General features: G+C 39.5%; 1 protein-coding gene across 7 annotated transcripts in view; it reads left to right on the top strand.

Annotated features, from left to right (window-relative positions):
• The window catches only part of LOC124154758 (Golgi reassembly-stacking protein 1-like), a 112,140-nt gene that overhangs the window by 10,796 nt on the left and 81,084 nt on the right, over positions 1 to 20,260 (top strand). For all 7 annotated transcript variants that reach the window (XR_006864011.1, XR_006864013.1, XR_006864014.1 and 4 more), the window contains one exon: positions 12,046 to 12,172. Coding sequence is in view for 1 of the 7 variants with exons in the window: in XM_046528659.1 (XP_046384615.1) it covers positions 12,046 to 12,172 (127 nt within the window). In the remaining 6 variants the exon portion in view is untranslated. The remainder of the gene's footprint in view (positions 1 to 12,045; positions 12,173 to 20,260) is intronic.

The following is a 20,260-nucleotide window of genomic DNA, read 5'->3' as shown; positions in this document are numbered from 1 at the left end:
CATGGGTATTGGCGAAGACGGTAGAATATCATCAGCGTCTTATGCGTGAATCCATCGAGATAGCGAAAAGGCCCAACAACTTCAATAGGGAGGATGGATATATAACCTCAGCCACACAGGGAGAGGGTTCCTGGCCCAATCTAATGACCGACGGCTATCGCCTAAAATTCAAAATAGGGTCAACGATGGGTAACGAAACATGTATAAGCTCAGGACGAGAACGGTTTCCCTCCCATTGATAACATTCCCAGTGGGAGGAGTGAAACGTTGAGTGTGAAAATGTTACGTACGCAGCAATTCCCGAAAACCACCACCAACATTGATAAAAGAATCTGTGAAAATCTTCATACGAAAAGTAGTGGTTGAATTTGATTGGCCACGCGAAATATGCTCAGAGCACAGTTCATAGCATACACACTTCATAGCATCAGGATCTATAGTGAAACTCCCCCAACATCTGATGACATCATCCGTTAATTTGTTGTAACTAGTGAGTCAGTTCAAAATATGTTCTGTATTCTGCGATGTAGCTTAAATTGTTACTTTAATTGACAACTCACTTGCATGCTTCACTGTCACAGTTCCTACAACCTCAGCAATAAACTGCCCGATACGCCGCTACAGCGACACCATGGATAAACTGAGCAGACGTGAATTAAAGCATAGTTGCAATGCAGTGTTGCATTCTGCAGGATAACAACACTTTTCTTTGCCTTGCATAGGTTTATCAACTTTCGAACAATTTCTGGGAACATATCTTGCTTGTATGTCGAAGATTTACTGTATGTGTACGTGATTCAATCGTAACACCACTTTCACTTGAAACGATTTTCCGCTGGTCGCCGTATATTGCAGTCCACACTGCGTTGCTGAGAGTCGTATTTTCTGAGCACCGCCTGAATATCACGTGAACGGCAGCTGGCAAGAAGTCGTTTCGTCTGAAAGCGGCCTCAATGTAGCATTGTCTGTACAGTTAAACTTCGATTTTACGCACTTTGATTTTACATCAAGTCTCGTTTTTACGCAGCGACACTCAAGTCCGGCCGGAAAGTATAGGGAATTGCAATGGTGAAACTTCGATTTTACATCTTTTCTTGATTTTACGCAGCTTTCTTTCGACTTTTTTTGAAAATCCCGATTGGAGCAATATGAAGTTAGGTTATTCATTCGTCTCAATGAGTAGCAAAAATGAATACAGGAACGGTTTAAATGACGTTGCGCTGTTGAACGAGAAACTAAAAACATCGCGAATCTAATTATTGTTTCTTCCTGCGTCTTCTCAGTAATATTTCAGTCTCCTTTACGAACGCAAATATCTCTCTTAGTTCAAATTTGCCGTTGAAGGATATCGAAACCTAAAACATACGGCAATCGCCGTGTATGCGTAACTACTTTTGATTAAGGCAGATGATCGCCGGAGATATTAACATTATCACCTTTCGTTTATTATTCGACTTATTGTTGGGAGCTGTTTATAACCAATTGATTGTAATTACAGTAGATGATCGTTTATCCAGAATTATGAACTACGGAATATCTAGCCCTAACGGAAAGTTTTCTAGAATTTTGCCAATGCTATGTTTTCCGTCGCCCCGGCGAAATATAACGGTGAGATGATCCATTAAAAATCCTCCCGTGCCAAAATTTTGGCTTCCAAGGTGATCCAAAAAAAAGTCGTACTTCTGGTATGGACGTAAGTCGATGGTGATTCAAAACGATGATAAAAGCAGCATGCGTTCCCTCATTCCGCGGGCTAACCCCACATCTGCGGGGACGAGTCTTAGAGAATGGAGGTGAGGGAAAGTTAATTGCGCGGCGCGCTTATCAGAGCTGACTCAACTTGTATCGCATTGTCAGTGGGTTTAAATGAAAGATGGTTGAAACTTACACCCCGCCAGGTGGCAAGCGTTTATTTTTAACGGAACGGGAGTTAATCCCTCGGAGAATAACTCGCGTCGTCAATCGTCATGTAATCATTGAAGTAACCCAGAGAAGTCAAACTCAAACGTGAGTGTTAAGGCAGTCCCTTTAACTGAGGAATGGCTTAGCACCATTAAATCGAATTACAAAAAGAGTCCGGTGTTGTTTTCAGATATGGGGAAGCAAAATATTACGTGAAGATGAGTCACACAGCTTGTGAGTCGAAGGTCCCGGCGCTGAATCTGCGGAAGAATGCCGACAGAGAAGCTATACCCGGTAGATCCTATCTACTGGTGCTAAAATTTCATGGGAAAATGCTTTTTTCCGGTGTTTAGATCACTTTTTAAAAAAAAGTGATCTAAACACCGGATGTGGTTAAATGGATTTCCTGAAAACTGCTTTTAGTGAGATTATTTTCGAAAATTAGCTTCTCTGCGAGCATCTAGTATCACCATTCCAAAATTTCTCCTGGGTAACAGAAGTAATCTTAGTGCCAGAAATGTTAGCAATTCAACAATGGGAAACATTGTTCAGGAATGCAACATTGTTTCTCTTAAGGTAACATGTCATCTGTGGTGTTGCTTGTGAGTAAATAAGATTATTAGGCTTCATTTTCTTGCCTCCAAATGAGTAATTGAATCGGGGAAACATGTGACGCGATTGAAAAGGATTTCATGCTCCTTTACTATGAAACCTCACGTGTGAGACTTTCTGGTTCTGTTTCTGGCCTAAATCAGAACTGTACTAAAGTGTATTACTAAGCGTTCTAAAAATAATGAGCAAGTGTTATCCTGGAAACTATACTCCAACTCAATACCAACTCTTGATTTTACACACTTTGATTTTACACAGTGCCCATATTTCAGTCCCTCCAACTGCGTAAAATCAAAGTTTTACTGTATTTGATGCGGTAGAAATTTGAACCAAGAAGGGGCAGTACCGAGAGCCATGTAGCGGAACCGACTCATCGCTAAAAATACATAACCGTTGTGAGTAGTCGTTTCAGAAAAGCATCAGGGTCTCTTCTATCTTCTTAACACTTTATTTAATTTATTTTTATATGATATTGATACCCTGAGTATGTTATAAATAAAACAAGAAATGAGTGCGTAGAATGTTATGATTGCAAAATAAATTTGGTTCTAGTAATCTGAGTACAGTGAAACCTCTCTTTAACGAAAGTCAAGGGACCGAAATTTTGCCATTTCGTTGATCGGGAGTTTGTTCCCCGGGTATGATACGCACGTTGCATCATCCTGGGGGCATGGAAATTGAAGCAAGTCTGCTTGAGTTATCTTCATTCTACCTTCGCACACTTCGAAACAGTGCTGATTTCTTCAGCTGCAATGCAAATTGCGGGCCGGAGACCACAATTAGGAAGCCTAAGTGCGTATTATTCAATCACTTTGCGTGCTTTTTAACCCGGCAGTGGTCGCGTGGGGTGTCACGGACACCCCAGCCTTATATAAGCGCCATTTTTTCTTGCAATTGTGACTGCAATGATCTGTAACCTCGTCTAGCTGATTTTTTAAGCTTTTTGAGGATAAATGTAAAAGATTATTATAAAATCAATGCAAGTTTTTAAGAAAAGTTACTTTTGTCAAAGCTCTGCAGAGTGGGGTGCGCCAGACACCCCACGCGACCGTTCTCGCTACGGTTTACTGCTTAGTATTTATAGTCGCCTTGAATGTTTTTCATCCATTCTCATCAGATATTATAGCTACTTTTTCTGAAACTGGCCATGAATGTTGTCTTTTTATGTTTACATAAATAAATATTTATGTATTGGTATATTTATTGCCTCAATTTATGTAAAGAAATAGAAAGTAATTTCTAATAATGTTACAGTGATTTTTCTCGAAGTGAGCCACGAAAAATCGATCATGTGATACTTACAGCACGTTCATTCAGTACACTATGGATTCATGCAGTCTTTCTGAAAAAAGGAAAAAGCTAATATATTTTGACTTTTGATTGAAAATTAGGAGGAGGAATTATTTGTTTCTGACGTCAACTGTTGTAGAAAATGCGATTTTTTAGAAGTGATTTTTTTAAGACTTCGTTCAATTACGTTAGTGCTGTAGTTATTCAAAAAAATCATTATTTACATGTCTCTGTGAATTTACCATTGAAGGTTGGCCCTATAACACTTACATTCATCGTTTTCAATTCATACTACATGTCAGCTACCTCTAGAGTAAAAGAAAGAGTCTTTGTCTTTTGAATGAATCTTTGAGGGAGGAAGATTGATTCTGATGAAAAATAAGATGGGTGTCGTATAGCTGCGCATGACACTTACACTGAACAACAGTGCAGAGATGATGAACTTTTGTAAAAGGGAAGGGAGCTTATGTACGTTGTAAAGTATGGAGTTGCAACATGCAATACGCAGGGATCAAGACCAAGCGTAAGAACATAAAATTGTAGCAGTGTTACTGAGAGGTGTGGACATGTTAGCAAAAAAAAATTTGATTCAAAACACGAATGGTTTGTTTTCGTATGATGTTCATTGATAGAATGGCAGAGAAAATTGTAAATTGCACTAATATTCAGGTAGAGAAAGTCACTGAAAATTATTCTCGTAAAAGAGACAGTGAAACAGACAGGAAAAACTAAAAATTCCTGAATAGAATTTTACTGCTAATCAGGGTAAATAAAGCTGAGTAACTGAATGATTTATTGTTTTGGAACCACGATGGATTAGGAGTGGAAATATGTTATTCCTCCATGAGCCATAACATATTTCTCTTTTCCCCTTTATCTTTTCGTTTCGGAAACGTGACTGCTAGAGTAGAGAAATGAAAAGCGGTAAATTAGCACCAAGTGGAGATGTATTTGAGATATTTGCTCGCAAATCACGGCAACATTTTAGAAATGGGCCATGAGAAAAAGCTGATGAGCAATTGATTCCTTCTCAAAGAAGATGTTCATATAGGCAATATTTACCTTCCAACTCCGCAAAAAGTAGCATCAACATTTTTGCATTGGCAAATTTGATTGTATTTGAAGATGTACCTACTCAGGATGGCAACCAGAGTGTCCAGTTTTTGTAGATAACAGTCCAAAAGAGGAGTTAAAGCGAATGTTTTCTTTTGTAAACAGAAACGGGAGGAATATAATTTGAACTACTGGTTCAATAATATTCCGCAAGCAGATGAAATTCCAAGCAATAATTTGATGGTTGCGTGAACAGTGCGCAAAAAATAAAAGAGATTTAGCAGTTGAATGTCGTATATGTAAGAGAAAGAAGAAAATAGCAGCTTATTTAGGTTTAGGAAGAAAAAAGCACTAGTTTCCTGCGTCGTAAAATGGTCAAAGAATGTAATTCTTTCGCCAACAATTCTCAGCTATTTCTATCAATGAATCCAAGACGAACAGATAGTAAAAGAATACCGGAAATATTGACCTTTTATAACTGCACTGAAGGAGGTCTAGCCACATTAGACAAAATAGGCAGCACCTATCATACGAACAAGAACATCGGGAGAGGGTCCATGGCCATTTTCTTTCATTTGCCAAACACTGCTGATATCAGTGCATTTGTTATACCTAGGTATTCCAATTCATAAAAGGAATTGCAAAAAAGTTTTCTTCGTGAGATAACTCGATCGTTAACTTTTCCATACAGTAAAATTAGATCGATATTGAACACGATCTCTAGAGACTCGAAAAAATAGGGAAGTATGCGTAAAATGAGCCTGAGAAAAGGATGAGGAGAAATAAAGAAAAAAGTTGGAAGATGTGTTTTTTTTTCCAACTGATATACAAACAAAAATATACTGTGAACTTTGTTAGAAACTAATGCGTGGTACACATTTCCTGAAAATTTTGAAAAGTGATTAGAAGCAAATAAATAGTTTACATGATTTATTTTCTATATTCTTTAGATTCAATAAAACTTTTCAATAGCATGAAAGTGAACTTCTGTTGAGGACTACATATTTGTTAGTTTACCTTTCCAATGCTGTATATACATAATTTGTAAAAGGAGCGTTTCAATAGTTATAAGTGACCGTAATATCATCGTAAATTTTTCCTCAAGAATACATTTTGGGAAATCGATGCAATATCGATAAGTAGATTAATTTAGTACATTTATTAGTATTTACGTAAGGCAAATAGAGGTCAAAGCTGAAAATATGATGAGATACAGTGATAGATGTTTATAAAAGTATATGCCACGTATTTATAACTCAATATTTCAACTGTGCTCTTTGGCTGAAACAAAAAAATGGCAATTTTTTTCCGGAGGAACTGGGACTGCCTACTGGAAAATAGGGTATTCAAAAACATTTTCTTAAAAAAATAAAAGTTGAATTTATGGTTTGAAATATATAGTGTATCCATTTCTAAATAAACAAAGGATGCGTAGCGATGTGAAATTTTTAAATAATATATACTGTTCGACAGAAATTGAAGAAAATCTTTTGGGGTGTCAAAGACACCCCACGCGACCATTTATGTTCGGAAAATGGGCGCGACTACCGCCGGGTTAATCGGTTTTCAAAAATTGGTTTCGTAGAAGAGGAGTTCATTCATTGGGGTTTTTCACTACACCCATGTCTCGTATAGCGCAATTTTGATATAGCGCAAATTCGTTCTTCAGGGAAACATTGCAATGCAGTGTAGCCTAATCAAAATCTTAAACGCTCTCATGATAAAATGTGAACTTGCGCTAAGTGCACACAAAATTGCAATCTTTTACGCATATTAACATTATTGCTCGCCTCAAATCTTCTTTTTTGTTTATATATTAATCGAAATCCATTGCTGTGCAATGGCCAAAAGTATTACTCGTCATTGGGTCCAGATAGCCGGCCTACCGAAGTAATTTATCTCGTCTCCTTAACAGAATGGTAATAAATAATTTAGATCATTAACCCTTTCGCTGCTGTTCAATCTCCGGAAACCTTCTCCTCACATGCGGCGAAAATGTTAAAATGCGTTTCCTGGGCCCATGGAGCAGGTACTTCCAGGATGGGTGTGGTACACCCTCCGAAGGGTCACTAATCCGCGACCCTTTCCTCGACGAACTCACCCTCGCAGGACCGTCTCATCGGCCCTACCAGCGGGGGCCCTACCCCCCGAAAAGTGACCGCTCTGATTGCATTTTGAAAATCAACCAATCAATCCGATCATCACAATATGATTGTTCTCATCGCTCTCCTGCCAATCAAGCAATCAAGTACGTCTTTGAACCGTGTCTCTGCGATAAAAAATAACGATTTTGCTAACCTTGCAACTAGTGATGGGTCGATTCCAAAATTTTATCGATTCCGATCCCGATTCTGATTCTGACATTTCGATTCCGATTCTACCGATATCGATTCTGATGCCATAGGTTCTAAGAAAAATATGACTAAATTCCAGGAAACTATAGAAAACCACTTTAAAAAATATTACTCTGTAAAAGAGTCAGTTGACAAAAGCATCTTTCATATCATCACTATGTACCTAATTGAAATATAATAGCTAAATTTCAAAACAGAAAATACCTGAAAAGTGGTATTACATGATAGGTATTACTTTAAAATATTGGCACTCATAATATGTCGACCATATATATGTATCCAAACTACAAGGGAGAGCCCTGAGTACAGAAATTTTCATAGCTGTAATAAAGATTAAATACTATGTAGATGAATCATGTAATATTTGGCCCTTTCAAATTCTCAAGCAGAAAAACCAGCATGCTCATGCTCAGCCAGCAGGTTTTGATGTCTCCATGTTACAGTATTACTGCCTGCAGAATATTGCCTTTTGATACACACTTGTGTGACTGGGCAAGTACTTTCCAAAATTGCAAGATTTCGGAAACTGGAATTTTTATTAAAAACTATATCATCCATCTTTATGGATCTCGAGTCCTCATCGAACTCAAGTGACTAAGCGAATGGACTAAAGAACTTACCTATAGTTTTGTAGAGCCAAAAAATCTATACTTCTCACGTCGTTTAATCAACCTTAAAAACTCTTGTTTTTTTAAGTTCAAGAAAGAAACTAAACGCTACAAATGAATATCACATCGGACGGACGCAGTAATAAAAATGGCTAAAAGAGCCTTGTGGTGTCAAAACTTCCCCTTCCGCGCGACTCACCTCGGCGAAGGTGGAAAGGGAAAAAGGGTATCGGTTGTTGCCTTTCATCGAAACAGTTCATTTTTCTCTCTCTTAAGCATGCTGACTTAATCTCTTCACTTTACTTCAATACCCGAGGCATATTTCTTATGCGTGGGATAGTTTCGAAAAATATCCAATCCTTAGTATTTTCACTCGAGTAATGCGCTAAATGTTCCAGTCGATCTATACATAATTCTTTTTAACATCCTCAGTTTAGTGTTTTAAGTCAATGAAGACGATTATCCATGCTTTAAATGACGATTTTCAAGACTAATGTTTTAAAAAACTTGAAAATTCGGCCTCAGTTACCGAGCCTTAGAGTTCCGCGGCGTGTAGCTGAGCCTTGACGCGCGATTGAAAAATCGCTCTTATTTCCTTCGTCGCAGACTTTTTTTTCCTAGATTTCTAATTAGTACTCTTTAGAAATCTCTACTCTATATTGTGGTTCAAATTTTCCGAGTTATATTTTTCGTAAACGAAAGATAATGTCTACTTAATGTCAAATTTCACGTGAAAAACGGGTCGGCCATTTTGCGTCGTAAAACCAGACAGATGAGAGCCAAAATCTTCAAAAGTCATTGAAAGTATAGGCAAAGCACCAGATCAAAGGAATATTGCGTTTTTTATTCCATAAAACTCATACCAACGCAAAACCAATTGGATAAATTCAAAGATTTTTTGAGGAAAAACGATATCTCGCGTGGCATCGAAAAATTGGTCATGTTTGGGCCTCAGTATCTCACTAAAGGTTCGTATATATGTAAAATGGCATATAAATCTATATCTGGTAATGATTTATGATTATTTACGCCAAGTTTCAAGTCTCTATCCCCAAAAGGTCATTTTGAACTTTATTCCAGCTTTTTCCGATTTCGGACCAGTGTGCGCCGGGTAGGAAGACGATCGGCCGCCGCGGCTGGCGTAAACGCGTAAAGGTATTCGGCGCCCACGTTGACAACTATAGTGTATTCGGCAAGCTGAAACTACCTGGCAAAGGCATTAGAATGACTTATCGGCTTTAAAACTGCATTATTACATGAGTTTCATGATAGCGCTTCCTGCCGGCATATTGCTGGACCTACTACCCTCGAAAGCTCTGTAACCTTAACTACTCGACTCGACATTCGTAATGCTACTCGAAACGCTCGAGTCGAGTACCAACTACTCAATCGACTTGAATTTTCGAGTACTCGCACATCCCAAGAAGATTTGTTTTGTCATTACGATTACGTGGCGCGAAAATTCAAATGACTGTTGGAAACGCGGTCGTATATTTTGTTGTTTGAAGTACTACTGGAATCGGAATCGATTTTTCACCTCGGCAAGTACTCGTTTTCGATTCCGGTTCTTGGTCGAGAATCGAGGAATCGAAGAATCGAGGAATCGAACCGACCCATCACTACTTGCAACAAAACGTGGCTGCGGACCACCGGAAAACGATCATTATAACAAAGTTAACAAAATCGTTATTTTTCATCGCAGAAACACGGTTCAAAGACGTACTTGATTGCTTGATTGGCAGGAGTGCGATGAAAACAATCATTTTTTGATGATCGGATTTATTGATTGATTTAAACATTTCAGTCAGAGCGATCACTTTTCCGGAGGTAGGGCCCCCGCTGGTAGGGCCGATGAGACGGTCCTGCGTGGGTGAGTTCGTCGAGGAAAGGGTCCTGGATTAGTGGGTCCCTTCGAAGTGCTTCGGCGTAAGTGCTGAGCGCATGGCAGGGAGGAAGAAAAAGTACGTCCACCGCAGTCTACCGTGCGGACGTACTAGGTACGTCCACAGCAGTGAAAGGGTTAATCAAGCGTGAGGCTGGTGGAAATGAGTTTCTTTTTAAGCAATACAGTTTGAGATGTATTTTTGCCGTCATAGGATATCGGGCGATTGACTTCCAGGTGGAGGGTCTACGCTATAGCCTTCAAGGTCATCAGTATTCACGGGGGAGAAATGGAGCGGTGGCCGAGTTGCATATGAATCAATAGCATCAACACATAAAAGGGTCCGCTATAGAGCCTCAAACACAATGGCTTCGCTCCCTCCCCGCAGTCGTAGGCCTTCTGCGTCTCAGGAATACAGTTCAAAGGTAGAAGGTGATTTAGATAGAGCCATACAGAGTAAAAACCAAAAGAATATGGCAAAAAATAGGAATGCGTGTAGAAAAATCAAGAATTTATCAAGAAACACCTTAAACCTAGAAGAAGTCAATTGCTTTGAAAATGGAGAGCGTCAAAGCGATATTGCTTGGAAGTTTAAACGCACGATGCCTTATTCTTAATAAAGACGAAGTTAAAACATCAGTGACCTCAGCCGCACCAGCTTCAACCAAGCGGTCTACACATACGGAAAGTTCATAGTGAATCAGTACAAAAAGACGAGGGTGGTAATCGCTCCGAGACATTCAGTGAAAGCTCCGGTTGGTTCCAGAATTTAAACGGTAAGCAGGTATTTTCAGTGCGGCGATATCAGGTGAATCTGCAAGTGTTGATAGCGCAGTCACCACAACATTTTCTGATGAGCTCCAAGCTGTGATTGAAAGTGGCTCCTTTCCCCTCGACTAGTTTTTAGTGTTGATGAGACGATATTCTTTTGGAAAAGAATGCATTCTCGTTCATTCATTTTCAGGGAATGAAAACCTGGGTCAGGTTTCGAGGCATTTAAAGACTGTTTCACGTAGCTGCTAATGACTTGGAGGACTTCAAATTAAAATGATTTATCATTCATTAACTCCGCTGGCTATGAAATGGCATTCAAAGAAGCATTTTCCTGTCATTTCAATGAGCAACAAAAGGGCCTGGGTGACACGATAGTTGTTTTTACACTGGTTTGAAATATCGTCAACTGTCGGCAACGCATTATGATCCCCTGAGATAGCAGATGTTGGCCCACCCACACGACAAGAGGGAATTTCGAAAGCACGTAAGAATTTTTTTTTAACGTGAATAAAAGTCTTTGAATGCAAGCATACTATCTTTAAAGGTGTTTAAACTATAAACATTTATATAAATAATGTTTTCTAAGGCTTTTTATGGGAATATAGATGTTTTAGAGGAAATTCAATGCCCAAGACCTATGCTACCAGGAATGCATCCCTATCTTCCCAGTGTTAAAACGCTCTCATATAACGCAAATTTGTATAGCGCAAAGATCCCAAGGAACGCATCCCTTGCGCTATACGAGACATGGGTGTACCGTGTTTACATAGACAATTGGCCGGACCAATAGCATTTGTTCGTTGAACGGAGTTCTTCGTTCAGCGGGAGTTCGTTAATGTGAGGTTTTACTGTATTTTTTACTACATCTTTCACATAGGCTTCACGATAGACAAGCGCATTGTGGGGGCCCCTAAGCTCTGGGCCCAAGGCAATTGCTGATCAGCTGACCTAGTCAGCATTTGTTCGTTGCATATCGGCTGACGTGGTGATTACTGCTGACCCAGTCAGTGGTAATCACCAGGGGCGGTTTGGGCTGGTCGCTCAAGCCCCTCTGTTTTATGTCGAGAGGTATTTTGTTTTGCAATCAGTCAACAGCCCTTATTTTGACCTCTCTGAGCACAAAAATCGTAGATGCCTGTTCAAAAAGCTTTCTGAAAGTGAGATATTCAAGTTAAGAGATGGCATTTTCTCTTAAAGGTCATATCACATGGGGCACTTCATTTTTGCAGGTTAGCACTGAAAATGTTTGTTGAAATTGCAAGAATGCATGCTCGGGATTAGAACAGAGGTTATTTTGCCGTCTCGCATCCACGCATCCTCACATTTATTCTAGCAATACTCCTCTATACACGACGAAATATTGATTATGCCTTGGTGTGTACGTAAGATTGCACAATTACGTGCTCCTTGTAAAACGGCCTTTAGAATTGGAATAAATCACTGGATTAAACATGTGTTGTAACAGATTGACTCAGTATAAATATCATAAAATGGCCTTATTTCTCAAGATACTTAGGAAAGTGGTTGCGTCTGTTGCTGATTGTGTTACATGTGTTTGTCTTTGTTGCAGAGGACTTGTTCTCGCTGATTGAGGCCCACGAGGGGCGTGCGTTGAAGCTGTACGTGTACAATACTCAGGAGGACGCTTGCTGTGAGGTGACAATCACGCCCAACTCGGGGTGGGGAGGAGAGGGGAGGTAAGTGAATATTCAGCACTCTCGCTAACAGCCTTATCACAAAGGTCTGGCTTTTACGAAGCAAATCGTTTGTCCCAGTGTAGGAGCCAATCCAATCTATAGTTAAAGAAACGTCATTAAGAAATTTAAGTTGTTACTAAATCTATAATCCCTGCCCCGAGCCTTATTCATGAAGGCCTCGATTTTGTCGTATCCTCGACAATGTCGAGGGGGCGACGTTCAAGCCTCTACGTTTCCGTAAGTTGCAATTCCACAAAGCTTATTGTCGCTGTTTTGAGGCCACCCTAGGCAGAATAAATATCGAGGCGACGTAGGCCTCGACAATTATTTCGAGTCTTGTTTATACTCTATTTACAAGGATAGCAGCTGACGTATTTAGAACCTTACAGTTCAGTAGCTGACGTACGTATGATGGTGATCACGGTCTTATTTCATATATTTAAGAAGGCAAAATAGGTATAATGATACATGTATGGTTGTATAATTTAATAATATCATAATTCCAAAAACCGAAGTTTCATGAGGTTGTTTCATAAGCTATCACCTGTGTTATTTTCTGTGAAGAATCGTTATTAAATATTCGCCAACACGAATCTCAGTCACATTAGAACAATATTTATGTAGCGGATTTTACTGCCCCTAAATTTGTGGAGTTGGGCAAAACTCATGAACTCCCACTGACTGATTTAGGGTTGTGTCAAGGTTCGTGTTGATTTCGTGATTATCATGGGTTGTGTTCATCTGTCCGATGCATGTTATATGGCTGTGTTTTCTGCTGTAGGTGATTGATGTAGCAATGTTGGAAAGGAGGAAAATCTCTGTAGTAATATCGAGAAAATGGTAACTTTATTGAGGGTTGTTTTTTATACCTAGACTATAGCTCGCCAGCATGGAAACAACTTACAGCTGTAGAGATAAATGAGTGTGCTTGTTTTGAACTGTAGTAGGTGGTGGTTCTCTTTGAACTTGATAATTTATGGAATACCTAGTTCTCTAAATGCATTGTACTTATGTGTGGATAGCATGAGATAAATACGTTTACATATTGTGCATTGATTCATAATATTTTGGAGCCAAACATCACATGCATCATTGGTACTTTCTTGTTATAACGTGTTGAATATGAATTATGGTTTTCATTGTGTAGCAATTTCCTGATTTTTATGCTTCTTCATGACCGTTGCCATATCATAAGTACTACTGTTTTAGTGCTACTGATTCTTTCCCATGAGCATGGTAAGTTATCATTCCTTAACACTTTCAACGCGGCGGTAATTTTTTTAAGTTTTGCCGGTGACTGAATTTTAATTCTTTGGTTTTAGATGGTTTTGGTCTCATTTTGAATAGATTGTTCATTGGAAGTTACGAAAAAAATTTTTTTTTATGAAAAATCGCAATTTCAAATTTGACGACGATCGTCGTCCGACGTCACCGGATAGCACAGCAGTCGTGTAATGCGTGGTTGCATAACCGAGCCCATTTTTCCGATGACTTTTTCTTTTTACTGTATGCCATGTTCTGTCTCTAATCTGACATGTCAATTGAATATAAATTGATCCGTGCCGTAAATATTAATTAGCAAGAACGTTGATGGCTGTGTAATATTCGAATTTCTTAGTCGTTGATAGAGAATTATGTGGCATGACCTTTTCTATTTCAACTTTTTGAATTTCTATTTGAAGGATCCGACGAGGAATATATCTTTCAAATCAAAGACGAGGTGGAAATTTAAAACAAATAAAGATGTAAATTTCATATATTTAAATTAACACTAAGAGGACGAGAGTTTCACCCCACCTATAAGGACGGCTAGTGTTCATTTGATCACAAATTCCTTTTATTGAATTCAATGCTGATTTTCTACCCATTGACGGTGTTATTGTAATATTGTTCAAATCCATTCTTTAAAAACTTATCTTAGCATTAACAATGGTATTTCTGTTGAAAACTATACGTAATTATTATTTCTGAAAATAATGAGTTATATTATGTTCAGTTGTCATGAGTCTCGAAGTAAATTCTCTCAAATTTCAAAATTATATTGTTTTAAATGAAAAAAAGGACCTGCTCTAACCATTTATCTATGTATAAAAAATGATTTTTCATTCATTGAAACTAAAATGTATAAAATATTTCGAAGCATAATTTTTCAGACTAGTTTTTATTTTTTCGGCGCAATTTCCGGGAAATATATTTTTGCGTTGAAACAAACAAAGGAGGAATAATACAGAGAAGGAGACGACATTCCAAGTGGATACAAAAATTGGGTTTAGACGACAACTTCCGAAGTGCTAATCACCCGAACCCGACCCGGGTGCTGATCCCTATCTTCTAGGAACTTGCGCTAATGCTTCTTACACGTTCCAGGAGGGAATACCAAAGTTAGGAAACAATAGAATTTTACATCTTTCGCTCTTCCTCTGCACTCCCGAAAGGAAACAACGGTTTTCACCAGGTACATGGTGGGGGGACCGAAAACCAGGAAAAATAAAAAATATTTTGAAATTATTATCATTTAATACTTAAATTTTACATAACATTTAATAATGGAATACATAATATTTAATACATTAAATCATGGAGAGGACTAACATTGAACATTTCTATGAAATACTTCAAAGCATGGCTTCAAGCACAGGGGTGGGCATCCCTCACAGGCGGGGCAAAAATATGCCGTCTCCTTCCTGAACCCTCTAGACTAATAGAACGTGCAGCGTCGTTGAGGGACACGTTTTCGTTTTTGGTCGATGTCATGTGTCTCCGGAAAGTGCTTAGACAATCCAAGGACCCTGGAGGTTAGGCTGGGAGAGGAACGAGGAATAGGTTCGGAATATGACGGACTGATTTTGTAGAGTCGATCAGACGATTGCGGCTCATCACGACCAGGATTACTCGCAAAATGCAGAGCTTGCATGATCGCGGTGAACCTGTCCCTGCCAATGCATTTCCTAAAGCAAGGATAATTGAAAAGGGGGTCTACACTCCAATAGTCGGATATTCTACTCAATGGTTATTAGGCCGGCCCTTATTTTTCAGAATTTCGAAAAGTTATGTTTTCCTGGTCTCATAATGATCCAAATGAGGTTTATATTCACGTGTTAAAATTTGGTTCATCATCACATCATCATCACTGGTCAACAATCCTAGGATTGGTTTGACGCAGCTCTCCACTCAGTTCTCCTATCAGCTAATCTTTTCACTCCTACGTATTTCTTCTCTTTCACATCTCTCTTTACTTGTTCGATATATTTTGTTCGAGGTCTTCCTTTTCCATTCTTGCCTTCCACCTGTCCTTCGACGATTGTCTTCATCAGGCCATCATGTCTCAAGATGTGGCCTATAAGGTTGTTCCGTCTTCTTATTAAGGTTTTCATGAGGCTTCTCTTCTCTCCTACCCTTCTTAGGACTTCCTCGTTACTAACTCGGTCGATCCATTTCATTTTCATCATTCTTCTGTAGCACCACATTTCAAAGGCCTCTATCCTTCCTTTCTCCGCTGCGGTCATTGTCCATGCCTCACTTCCGTATAGGAGCATACTCCAGATGTAGGTTCTTATAAATTGTTTCTTTACATCCATATTTAAGTTTCCCGCTGTAAGCAGGTCTCTCTTTTGGTGGAATGCTCTCTTCGCCTGGGCTATTCTGCTGATAATTTCTTTTTTGCTTCTCCCGTCACTAGTTATCTTGCTTCCCAAATAACAGAATTCATCCACTTCTATCAGTTTTTGCCTCCCTATTTTAATGTTGGTCTTGACTTCTTCTCTTCTGCTGCATACTAATATCTTGGTTTTCTTTGTGCTTATTTTCAGTTGATATCTACTCATTACTCTGCCCATATTAACCAGAATATTTTTCAAATCCTTCTCTGTTTCTGCTATAACGGCTATGTCATCGGCAAATCTTAGCATGCTTATTTTCTCTCCATGGATATTCACTCCCAATGCCTTTTCTTTGATTTCCTTAATGGCTTTTTCAATGTAAACGTTGAAAATTACGGGTGACAATGTACAGCCTTGTCGCACTCCTTTCTTAATTCTTGCTTCTTCGCAGCTGGGCCCTGATTTTATCACGGCTACTTGGTTTCTGTATAAACTGTGGATGATTCTTCTGTCATTATAAAGAACCCCGATTTCCTTTAGGATTCCGAGCATTGTGCTCCAATCCACGTTGTCAAATGCTTTCTCTAAGTCCACAAACGCAACGAATGTTGGCTTGTTCTTTTCCATTCTCTTTTCTATGAGCAGTCTTAGGGCCAATATTGCTTCCCTTGTGCCTTTGTTTTTTCTGAATCCAAATTGGTCCTCATCCAAGTACTCTTCTGCTTTTCGTTCTATTCTTCTATAGATGATCCTTGTCAGTATCTTTGATGCATGTGTAGTAAGGCTTATGGTCCTAAAATCTTCGCACTTCTCCGCTCGTTTCTTCTTAGGAATAGGGATTATAATGTTCCTCTCGAAATCCTTTGGTATCTCACCTGTCGTATACATTTCACTAATGATTTTGTATAGCTGGTTCAACGTCTTCTTTCCTGAATTTTTGATTAGTTCTGCAGGAATGTCATCAATGCCAGACGCTTTATTTATCCTGAGGTCTCTTACAGCCGCATCAAATTCCGATCTTAAAATTGGGGCTCCCATGTCATCGGCATCCACTTCCCTCTCGTTTTCGATTGCATTCGTTCTGAGGCGACATCCTTTGTACAAATCTTCCAGATATTCCTTCCATCTCTTCGCTTTTTCTTCGTTTTCAATCAATAGTTCTCCGTTTTTGTCCCTAAGGGTATTACATCTTACGCCCCTTTCCTTAAAGTGGTTCCTCACTATCCTATAAGCGGCCTCTACTTTTCCATGTTTAAGATTGTTTTGCACGTCTTCGCAAATGCTTTTCATCCACGTTTCTCTAGCCTTCCGCGCTTTACGACATATTTCGTTTCTTATCCTCTTGTAACGATTCTGTCCTTCCTCTGTTTTCGCAGCCTTGTATTTTCTTCTTTCTTCAATGAGATCTAATACTTCCTGCGTGATCCATGGTTTTTTCATAACGACTCTTCTTTTACCAATAACTTCCTCAGCTGCCGCCTGCACTTTAAAATAATGGCAACCCGTGCCCCAAGGGCCCTAAGTACTAAGGACCCTCAATTGAGTTTTTTCGGATAAAAAAAATGCTATTCCTAAGTAAAACGTAAAAGTAAAGCCCTTTAGGGCCAATTTTCTGTTGGTTTTGACCTATCTCTAAGCGTTTAGGAGATATCGTCCGTCGTAAAGCAATCCCCCCCAGGGCGCCACCCCGCACAGCGGCACCGCTGAGGTACGGCCCGCACCACTTACTACAGACTTCCCCTCCACCCCCTCCCCTCCCTCGGCAAAGACTTTGCTCCTGACGACAAGATTTACGTGCTAGTGGTACAGTATTGAATAGTTTTGTTCATCTTCTGTCATGATTAATGTTGTTAAGGCCCATAATGTCAATTTTAACTCTTCAACGCCGTATTATGTACGAGTACTGGGTACATACCCCTTAAACCTTGATTTTTTTCCGCCAAACGGCCGCAAACCATTCCAGGAGGCTTTGTTCCATAGTGCTTTTTATGTACAAAATATTATAAGCATGTGATACAATTGTGTCTATGAATTATAAAGGAATGTAGGGAATGGGCAGGGCTTCCAGTATATAGAAATATTCAAGGAAGAAGAAACGATGCAGTCAGTTCACGGATGTAGATCACTGTGGAGAGATAGAGATACTTCTTGTCTATAGTGTGCAAAGGATAGGAAATGCTAAGTTTTTTAGGATGTAGGGGAAAAGTGGGGAAAAAATACTTTATCATGAACGTGAAGTTCATTTTAAGAATATACCAAAAAGGAAAGGTATCAATCAAGACTAAATCCAGGCATTGAACTGTTTAGAAAAGAAAGTGAAGAAATACTCGGCTCAAATTTACCTACAGTGAGAGAAGTACAGTGTGTTTTCTCTATCACCTAATTGGTTCGAAATTTATAAGACTTACAATTAGTGCGAGAAAAACCGTGAGAAATGCGTCTCATCCATAGTGCAAAACTAGAATTCCTGTTATTATGGAAAATAAGGTGATTGAAAAGTTAGAAAAATAACGCAAAGAATGGATGAACGTGCAACGACATAAAAAGAGCACGAACTACAGTGGAGATGAAGATAAGAGATTATTTCGTAACAAGCTTGATGATTTGTTTGAAAATGCAAGGAGCAGTACCATTGAATTTTTGATGCACGAGGAGGAAAGTGCAGTTAATCTCTCGGATAAATGTGCTTGGGCTGAAGAAATAACGTTCTTACGTAAATAAAGAGGAGAACAAAATGAAGTTATTAGTGGAAATTAATATGCACTCCATTATTTGATGCGCTCATACGAGGATGGGATGAACATCCAAGAACAATTTGCAAATTATTCGGGAATTCAAGTGGGAAATAATAGTGCAGCGAGAGGGGTGAAACTAATTTAAGATTTTTAGGCAGTCACTTTGAAGAAAGAGGGCTTTCCAAATTTAATACTGAGTGTGATTTTTCATCGTAGTACAACCCTTACGCGCGGAAAGGCACTTTAATTGCCAAATATGGGATGTCAGTGAAAAATTAGAAATACAATGAATATGTATTTTATTTTGGTTAATGTAACGAAATTCATGGACAGAGTGTAAATAAATTCATCTCTTGGATTGCAAGTATTATTATGGCAATTAAATTCTTTCTAAGGTAAGCACATTTCTTCAGAGGCTAGATCTTGCCAGTGTGAGCAAAGTCTTTGCCGAGGGAGGGGAAGGGGTGGAGGGGAAGTCTGTAGTAAGTGGTGCGGGCCCTGAAAGCCCTGCCCATTCCCTTCATTCCTTTATAATTCATAGACACAATTGTATCACATGCTTATAATATTTTGTACATAAAAAGCACTATGGAACAAAGCCTGCTGGAATGGTTCGCGGCCGTTTGGCGGAAAAAAATCAAGGTTTAAGGGGTATGTACCCAGTACTCGTACATAATACGGCGTTGAAGAGTTAAAATTGACATTATGGGCCTTAACAACATTAATCATGACAGAAGATGAACAAAACTATTCAATACTGTACCACTAGCACGTAAATCTTGTCGTCAGGAGCAAAGTCTTTGCCGAGGGAGGGGAGGGGGTGGAGGGGAAGTCTGTAGTAAGTGGTGCGGGCCGTACCTCAGCGGTGCCGCTGTGCGGGGTGGCGCCCTGGGGGGGATTGCTTTACGACGGACGATATCTCCTAAACGCTTAGAGATAGGTCAAAACCAACAGAAAATTGGCCCTAAAGGGCTTTACTTTTACGTTTTACTTAGGAATAGCATTTTTTTTATCCGAAAAAACTCAATTGAGGGTCCTTAGTACTTAGGGCCCTTGGGGCACGGGTTGCCATTATTTTAAAGTAACCAAATTTTAACACGTGAATATAAACCTCATTTGGATCATTATGAGACCAGGAAAACATAACTTTTCGAAATTCTGAAAAATAAGGGCCGGCCTAATGGGCATGTGCTCATGTGGTAGAGAACCCCAAAAACGTTAAAAATTCCACCGATGTGAGCGGCTTCCACTTCGTTATTCTTGCTCGGGGAAATACATTAGCAGAAATTAAAACGTCTGCTTGTCTATTTGTCTCCGTCACTATCAAGTCCACCATGTCATCTGTCATGAGGAGGTCAAAATATTTACGGGGATCGTCTCCTGAGTCTTGCGTCTTGAGGCCAGGGGTGTCAGTGAAGGGGAATTGTGGGTGGGTTGGTCTTTTTTCCGTCCAAGTGTAAGTCTTTGTCGCAGTTCTCGTCATAAGGGGAGAGGACTGAGAGCATAGAGGGCCAGGAGGGGAAGGAGAAGCATATCTTGAGGGATCACCCACTCTGCCTTCTTCTTCATCCTCCGAGGATCCCCACTGCGTTTCCCCGAAGGAGGAATCTTCGCTTTCTTCGTCCATAGAAAGAAGTTCCGCCATCTCCTCTGCAGAAAGCACCCTCCCGAATCTTCTTTCTTCCTCCCTCCTCTTCCTTTTTGGGGGTGGAAATGACCGCGAGGCCGATGGCTGCGGACTTGGGGGACGAGAA

The sequence above is a fragment of the Ischnura elegans genome, chromosome 2 (assembly GCF_921293095.1).
Source record: "Ischnura elegans chromosome 2, ioIscEleg1.1, whole genome shotgun sequence".
NCBI lineage: Eukaryota > Metazoa > Arthropoda > Insecta > Odonata > Coenagrionidae > Ischnura > Ischnura elegans.
The sequence above is the reverse complement of the archived record's forward strand: the minus strand, read 5'-3'. Positions and strand labels throughout refer to the sequence as shown.